This window comes from Charadrius vociferus, unplaced genomic scaffold, assembly GCF_000708025.1.
Source record: "Charadrius vociferus isolate BGI_N301 unplaced genomic scaffold, ASM70802v2 scaffold384, whole genome shotgun sequence".
Lineage (NCBI taxonomy): Eukaryota > Metazoa > Chordata > Aves > Charadriiformes > Charadriidae > Charadrius > Charadrius vociferus.
Window position 1 is genome coordinate 1,059,813 of NW_009648234.1, and position 8,592 is coordinate 1,068,404.

The 8,592-nt window shown below is 45.8% G+C and overlaps 1 protein-coding gene across 6 annotated transcripts in view; it reads right to left on the bottom strand.

Moving 5' to 3' along the window:
- Nucleotides 1-4,636, bottom strand: part of EBF2 (early B-cell factor 2) — a 143,777-nt gene extending 139,141 nt beyond the window's left edge. For 5 of the 6 annotated variants that reach the window (XM_009884130.1, XM_009884126.1, XM_009884128.1 and 2 more), the window contains exons 1-3: nt 4,062-4,192; nt 1,270-1,426; nt 224-287 (exon numbers count right to left, since the gene is read on the bottom strand). In XM_009884130.1, the coding sequence (XP_009882432.1) occupies nt 224-287; nt 1,270-1,426; nt 4,062-4,192 (352 nt within the window). Of the gene's footprint in view, nt 1-223; nt 288-1,269; nt 1,427-4,061 lie in introns of all 6 variants that reach the window. The other variant, XM_009884129.1, reaches the window with a different exon arrangement.
- Between the last annotated feature and the right edge of the window lie 3,956 nt (nt 4,637-8,592).

The window sequence follows — 8,592 nt, forward strand, 5'->3', positions numbered from 1 at the left end:
CATCCAGTGCCTTATTAAGCATCCTCAGAAAGACCATTTAGTTTTGTTTCCTCTAGTGTGTTTCCCAAGCCCATCCACACCAGGTAAATTTCAGAGCCCACCCCTACACTGAAGGGGCATCATGCAAGGGAATTTCTGTGTATTTTAGAAATCATAGTGACAGCACCTACAAACCTTGCCTCACTTATACATCCTACAGAAGGTGACTAGAAATGGGACTTACCATTGCTATACAGGAGTTGGAGTTTATAATGCGTGCCGTTGTTCGTCTTTTCATTGCCTTGCTCCTGAAAGAGAAAATTAATAAAAAATTCTTCCAGAACTTACACTTGGCACATTTAAAATGCAAAAGCTGATAATCATGATGGAAGTGACAACAAAGTTCATTAAAATTCTGAGAGGTGAATCCACTGATTGGGATATATTAACCTTCCGAATGACCCAGGACAAACTACAAAATACTGCTGACATCTTTTCCTGTAGGAGTTCAAGAACTTCTTTTCCTCTCTTATTTGCTATTATGCTCCCAACTTTTTCAAGGCAATACACTGAGACGAATTTGTACATTTCAAGTCAGTTAATATAAAGCAGATTGATAGTGGCAAGGCTCAGCGGGTTTTGGCTTTAATGTGTTCATTACTTTGCAACAGTCTTATTTTGAGTCATTTCCTGAAGGTTGTGTTACAGGGATGTTTCTTGCATGTTTTTTAAATGTAATTTCCTAGAAGATAATTATTTATGAGCATCCTTCATAATTAAAAAAATCTTGTCCATGACAAAGAAAATAATTGTAAAAACAATGTGAAGTGGTCAACACATGGCTTTAAAATCCAAAATAAAATGCTTTTCAAGTCCTGCCATTGACTTTGGAGTCTTAGGAAATACATACAATCAAGCTCAACAGATAATATGAAATATTACAGGTCAGATTCCACTTCTGTTAGGGTGACTAATAAAACTTGGCAAATCTGGTAGGTAGAAAAAAAAAAAAAACAAAAGCACATTTGTCCCCCATTAATTTTTTTATTCTATGTTTAGTGGTTGTATGAAATTCCCATTGTGTTCCTGATACAGCAGAGGCTTGTAAGCCTTTTTAACTACAGCAGCACACAGAGGGCAACAGCTCTACCAAGTCACCTGAACCCTTGAAAAAGAGCTGGTTGTATTTTATTAGGGACAACAGGTATTAAAAGTTAGCAGCTCATCGGGGGAGAAGAAAAGATCAAATTTGGAGAGGAAAAGAGGAAGAAGAAAGATAACAAGCCTTACTTTATCATTTTCTACAAAGTCCACAAAAGCTGTCCTCTCTATTTCCACGGGCTGTCCCTGTCTGTCGTAGAGAGCCAGAACAAAGTGAAAGAAATTGGATTTCCTCAAGTTGGAGGGTGGCTGCTTTTCAAAGTGAGCTCTGGACAAAGCTACTCCGCTGTGGAGGAAACATACGGGATAGGGTGTGGGGGGAGAGACAAAGACATTACCAGGTTGTGCAGTAATAACAGCAAAACAACAGAAAAGGCAGAACACATTCAGAGAAACGCCGGGAATCATCCACCTTGTGCGAGTGCCACACGAGGCTACGAACTTGTCATCACCGGTCCCGACCTTGGCGCTCTCCCACCGCGGCGGGCAGGCACAGCGGCTCCGCTCCCAAAGCGGGACGACGGGGAGGGCTGGCAGCAGGGGAGGGCTGGCAGCAGCGGCGGCCGGAGCCGGGGCCGGGGCCGGAGCCGCGGCGGGGGGAGAGGGGCGATGCCCGAGCTTGAAGCTGTCATTGTAACGCTCGTTTCGGCTTGGCCCTGATATCTTTACAGTTACGGTCTGAGGACTAGAATAATTTACAGAGCCCGAATGTTAAGAGATCGGTTATTGCTAAATGCAGGAAGTGTTTTACTTCCTCCTCTACCTATTTTCTTCTCGCCTGTCACACTCATTTCTGAAATGCAATGAGCAGGGTGGGAAGTAGATGTAACATATCAGTGAGTCTGGAAGTGCTATCTGTACATCCCAACATCTTCCACTTTCCCTGTAGGAGAAGACAAGCGACCTTAAAACATTTCCTACAAGTGGACTGTCAACTTGAGGGCACCTACATTTTAAGTAAAAGACAGCTAGTTTCAAGCAGAGGATCCACTTTCCTCAGCAGTGAAGTTTGTCAATGTAGCCTTTAGTCACTGACCTATTTGAACTGATGCCTGCATCTTCAATTTCTGATTTAAATTGAAAGAATTTAGACTCAAGTTAATTAGCCCTTACCCAAATCTTGTCTCTGACTGCAGAGAAAATGCAGTGACGTTTCCCACACACTTCCCGGCTTGGAACGATTCAAACGATTTTGTGTATCCACAATATCCGTAACTGCTGCTACGTTTCTTAGTGAAATTAGTTGTAGTTCCCTCTCCCTAATGCCGACTTCTGCCTACTGCAGAGAAAATAGGTGCACATAAGCACCTATATATTACCTAATAGACAGATTAAGTCTATCTGCCAGACGACTTAGGAGTCAGAACAGCTTCGGTTTTCAGTCCCAAAATAGCTTCACTGCATTGGCAAAAGTATTTGACTCTTTCGGAGAACTACAGATGTTTCCCTGTGTTTTCCATTGCCAAATAGGTACAGTGTGAATTCACCACATCCGCCACAACTGCACTAGTTTGGGGCTTTCTCTCATTCTGCGTGTAAGAACTCGAATTTCTTGGGTTTTTTCAGATCTCTGAAAAAAAAACTGGCGATGCCACCATCCAGTACAATATGACTGCACCTCCACGGCTCCCGCGAATTAGAGACTTCTCAGGAGCCGTTTCCTTTTACTTTCGGTTTCCCCAGAAATAAACCCCTTCTTCCTCCTCCTTCCCCCCCCTTTATTAAACTGTCTATCGACATCCATAAAACTCTGATAACTCCTCCCATAGTGCTTGGAAAACCTTGCTCATGGATCCTGCCGTGGGTGGGGGCATGGATGTACTTATTTCTATAACATCCCTGTTTCATTTGCAGTCCCATCTGCTGTTACATGCCTTTCACCTTGTCTCTATATTAAATAAAGCTCAACTTATTCCCGGGACCAGTTTAGCTTTCCCTTTCTCCAACGCTACTACTTTTTGTTTGTTTGTTTAAAAAAGTATGCAGAGAGCAAAGAGAAAAAAAAAATATTTTATCTAAAAGGGTTTTCATCATCTCACTCAAAGGGAAAGAGATTGGAATAACGGTCCTGTGCCGACTTGGCTGGGAAGAGAAAAGGGAGGGGGAGCTAACCCGCCCAAACAAGTGAAAACAAACAGACAAGCCCCCAGTTCGGCGTGTTCAGTAGCATTTCAGGTCAGCAGAGATCTCTTGTACGGGCAGGCAGGTGCTACAAGCAAGCAGGCGTGAGGTGCGAAGGCTGCGCAGGACCCGGCGGCTCCGTGCGCCCGCGGGGCTCCGCGCTCCGCCGCGGCGCTGCCCAGCTGCCGGCACGGCTGCGCTTTCCGCACACTCCGCACTCGGAACCACGCTTTGCTCGCCGCTCGCCTGGGGTAGTCAGCCAGCAGCCCTCAATCCACGAGTTAAGATTTCGCCAATGCCTACGGTAGCTACAGAGCCACTTGAATTAAGTAAAACAAGATGGGCCGGGGCGGGGGGGTGAGGCGGGGGAAAAGATCTACATTTAAGTTAATTCTAAGTTGGTCCACTCCTGTTCGGCTGTCCGACCCAGAAAGCGGGAAGGAGTAGTCTGTATCGCTGGGTACAACCAATCCCACCCCCCCACCACCACCTCCCTTGTGCAGAAAAAGAAAGAATGATCCGATCTCTCTGTCATCTGATCCCCGCGCTGGATTTTTGGACTCTTGATGCTCTCCAGTTTTGGAGCGCAGCTCTAGCTGTACTATCTTGAATTTTCACTGAGTAGAGGAGACTGGGGGGAGGGAAGGGGACAGAAAGGGAGAAAATAAATTTAATATCAAATACAAACAACAGGAAGCAAAGAAAAGGCTTGCTTAAAAGAAAAAACAAAACACAACAACCAAAAAAAAAAAAACCAACAAAAAACGGGGGAAGAGTGGGGGAGAAATAGTCACGGTTACCTTTGTGCTGCTACGTTTGCATCCACAACCCCAACGTTTCTGACCCAGGACCTGACGGAATCCATTTCAGAACCTAGAGATTTATCTTTCAGAATCGGTCCTCTTCCTAAAGTATCTTGAATCCCAAACATTTAAAAAGTCTATTCCAACTAGCAACAGTTTCCTTTTGGGGGATAAGGGAGGAGAAAAGAAAAAAAAAAAAAAAAAAAGACGCAGCCCTGGAAATGGACACACACAAATCCCAGGAAAGTGGAGAAGTTCAGCTTTAAAACCAACTTCTTCTGCTTCTAAATGCTACGTGTTTTTAATGCCTTCAAATAGGGGAAAAAAGTTTTTCCTCTTGCAAAGTAAAAGTTATGCTGATTCAGTCGTGCCTGGTATCATCATCCTTCAAACGCAGGAGAGGAAACTGCATCCAGAAACTGATCGCTGTTAACAAGGATCACCTGTTTCTCAACAGACACTGGGAGAAGGATTGATTGCTGCCTAATCCAGGGGAGAAAAAAAAAAAAAGAAAAAAAAAAAAGAAGCGGGATAAATTGTAAAAGAAAGGAAGAAATGGAGCTAAAGAGAGTCTGATTACACACTACGCCTGGGAAGAGCCGATCCTTCCCAAACTGGTCACCATGAATGGGTTACAGCAATGGGAGCGAACGTACCGGGAAGGGGGAGGAGCCTGCTCCCAAATAAGGGGTGACATTTGCATAGCCTCCCCCGATTGGAGGGCTGCGGGCAGTCCTGCAGCCGCCCCGCACTCGCCTCGGCTCCCGGCTCCCCACAGTCCCCCCCGGGGCGGGGGCGGCGCGGCCGGAGCCGGCGGGGAGCGGGACGGACCCACCGGCCCCGGGCGTCAGAACCCCGCGGCAGCGGGAGCCCGGCAGAACTTTTAACTTCGTGTCAGAGCCTGTCCGCCCCACATAACAAGCGAACTGTGCTAAAAGCAGCAATCTCTAGAAGTCTGTTCCATCCTGTCATAATAAAGCAATCGCACAGGTAGTTGGCTGGTTTGCTTTCAGGCGCGGTATTTAAAAAAAAAAAAAAAAAAAGAAACGCTCCGAGGGAACGAAGCGGGTCGCGGTCGCAAAGCCTGCCTGCGCCAGCGAGAGCCAGTGAGAGAGACTGCAAGGCACCCAGAAGACCCCAAAGTTGTCCCTATACGCGAGCTGTCAGGTCGAGCCTTAAAACTTTTTATAACATCCTATGTAGGCAAAATTTCCCATTAAGGGAAACTGGAGCTCTCCCCAGCCCAGCCGGCTATAAACCAGGATGATACCTGCGCCTGCATTTATTTTATTTTTTTAAAAAACCACTCTGCCTTGGTGATATTTTCCTCCCGGCCCTTTTGTATTCTGATCTGTGTATAGATCTGCCTCTGAAATCTATATAACACCAACGCGAAGACAGATTTCAAGACAATGAATGCAAATCTGTGCTCAGAGACCATCTGCCAGATGAGGGAATCAGATGTTCGGTAGTTAAAGGGACAGCGCAAGGATTTCCTTGACTCATTATGTGCAGCTCCTCTCTTTAACCTGCTTTATTTATTTTTTTTTAACGGGATGGAAATATAATTTCCATTTCAGAATAAATCCTAACTGTTTCCATTCACTTTCAGCTGCATTTCAAAAAGCCACCTTTCTATTAAATGCTAGATTATTTTCATGGAGTTTCATACCGTTCTCTCAAAAAAAAATTTGCAAATTAAAATCTTCCCATAAAACTTTCATAAAAATGTATCCTTAATTCAGGCACGATGGAGGGCAAAGCCGGGACTCCGAATTATTCCATCTGCATAAGTGACAGACATGGTATTAGACGAACTAATACATCTCACACAATCTTTGTTCAAGGAAATTTACCATGCTAACCCACCTCCCCAAATTGATAAATATGCAGTAAGTGATTTTGCCAGGTTAGCAAAAGGCAACGCTGGCGTTATTTTAACGTTACAGAAAAGCAACAGCAGTTTCATGGTGTTATAGAATGGAGGCCAACCTTTCAAGATATGATCTTAGCATCTTTGAGATGCAATTTCTCGACCAAAAAAAACCCAATCCAACCAAACAGGGTCAGATATTCAAGCAAAACAAACAAACAAAGTAGTGAGAAAACAAGAACATACGATGTAAACGTACAGGCGATGGTAACACATATTAGGATTTTATTTATTTTTTTTTTTTACCATTTCGCAATAGGCGTGGGTACATTTTCTCGAATAAAAGCCCCCTCTTTGTATGAAGATCATTTTTGGCAATGCCACTCTGACCATTTCTGCATTTATTCTTAAACCTGGGGCAGGGACGGAAGGGGAGGGGGCGGAATTCCCACTCGATCTACCCTTGGCCGATGTATTCATAAGGAGAAATTGTTTCCAAATAACCGAGTCCCTCTCTCCTAATGATAAAGCCGAGTCTGTCCCCGTAAGGCGTTAAAGGGAGTCCGGTCGGATCCAACCCAGATGCTTATCCAGTTCCAGCCTAGTCGCTTAAGAAACCCCGGGGCGCGCACGGCGGGACCGTGCCAGCTCCCGGAACAATGGGGACTCGTGTGCCCCGGCCCCCGGGGAGCCCGGCTTTTAGGGATTCATGGCGGGTCAGAGGGCAGCGGCGCAGGTCAGAGGAGATGCACTCTCCTCGCCCCAAACAGCTGCCACCAGAATGTTGCACTTCAGGGCCGAATGAACGGAGCCTTCCCCTCTTGCCCCAGCGGGGGCTGCTCGCCGTGGGGCGCCCTCCCCACGCCGCGCCCGCGGGGGAAGAGCTCTGCGAGCGTTGGGGAAGCGCTGCGCCGCGGGCGGCATAGCCCCGCGCTGCTCCTCTCCTCGGCTCCTGGAAGAGGAACCGCTTTCGGGGGCAGAATTTTCTCCCCCCAGCTAAGTTTCTCTCCTTTACAGTGTATTTTGAAAGGACAGGAGTTCTTAAACACTTCTGAAATTATAAACTCCTGATCTAGATTCCTCGCTTCAAGCACTTGGTTTAAATATAGTTTCGGAAAAGCCCATCTCTCGACTCTTCTGATGTAAATTCAGTGAGTAAAAGAAGCATTTATACTAGTGCAACCTCCGCTTAATTTGGATTGGCGCTTGCGAGGTTTCTGCGGTTCGGCTAAGGGAGTCGGTTCTACCGGCAGGTAAATGGCACCATGTAACTCCGGGAGGGATGAGCGCGCTGGCTTGGGAAAAACCCTTGCAAGCCCTGACGAGGACCCCTCGGTAAAGAGCAGGAAGCCTCCAACAGCGTGTCTCCCATACCGCACTTGCACCCAGCACTAAACACAATTTAGACGCATAAATAAGCGCACGCCAAAGGCGCGGGGAACGGGTTTCTCAGAGTCCAGCGGCGCTGCGAGTGAAAACGACTCTCCGTCGGCAGCGGTGAGCAGTAAAAAAAACCGGGGTCCGGGGCTCCCGCCCGCACCGGCGCCGCTCCGCGCCCAGCCCCGCGCCCCCGCAACTTTCACAGGCGCCGCAACGCGCGGCTTTCATTCTCGTGAATCGCTTGAAGCGATTTTCTTCCTCGTACTGAAAAGAAGGAGAAGAAGAAGAAAAAGCAAGTGGTTCGGTGAGCGCCGATCATTTCCGTCTGGAGGAAAAGCTATTCCCCTCAAGACTGTCACACTCGTTTCCACATGCCGGGGTCAAAATGACAGGTGAGGCGGTTTTGACGTGGTAAAGCGAGATGCTCGTCTTTGTTAGTAGGTTTTTAACAACGTCGTTTTATACACCAGAGTCAACTTCCACGACTCCACACATCTTAGAAACTCCCAGCAGGAAGAAACATATATATTGAAGATAATGCTTAAGCCCTTTAAAAGCATAACCTTTAAGCTACTATTGTTTCCTCTCACGTTTAAGGAGAGAGTGTCAATGAAAAAGTTACACTATGCCTGAAGACCACACTTAGAAGGCAGCGTTTCATTCTTGTTCCTATTCATTTGTGAGAATTCACTGTCCTTCAGGTGTCTCAAGGGAACGAATCGTAGGTTAAAATTATCAATGTCAGAATGGAGAAGGATAACTAATCTTTCCCTCTTTATCCAATAATCTCACTGGAAGGCTCATTTTTCTGGTACACCTGTACCAGAAAAATAAATGTGCCTGTTATAAATGTTCCTTTAAGCTGTTAACAGCTTAAAGTTTTAAGTCACTCGCAATGCAAGTGATTCTCATTCAAGCACACATCAATCATATTTTCGGCAATATAACGGTATTTGAAAAACAAAGAAGTCCCTGAAAATAACTTTCAAGAGCCTAACATAAGCCCAAACAAATATTTACTTGCACGGGATACCTTGAAACGGAAAACGTGGCTACAAAACACAGGAACAGGCTGTGTTCTGAACTCGTGTAATGAGAAGTGTATGGAGGATAGAACACTATGTACAGAACTGGATTAGAAGTCTGCTCCGACTGATGCAAGGCTACTCTCGATTTACCAGACCCTCGATTTAACTGAAATAAGAACATACATAGCTTAAAGAAAAAAAAAAAAGCTTCTTAAAGCGTTTTTCATATGAGAGATTTGAAGCAGTT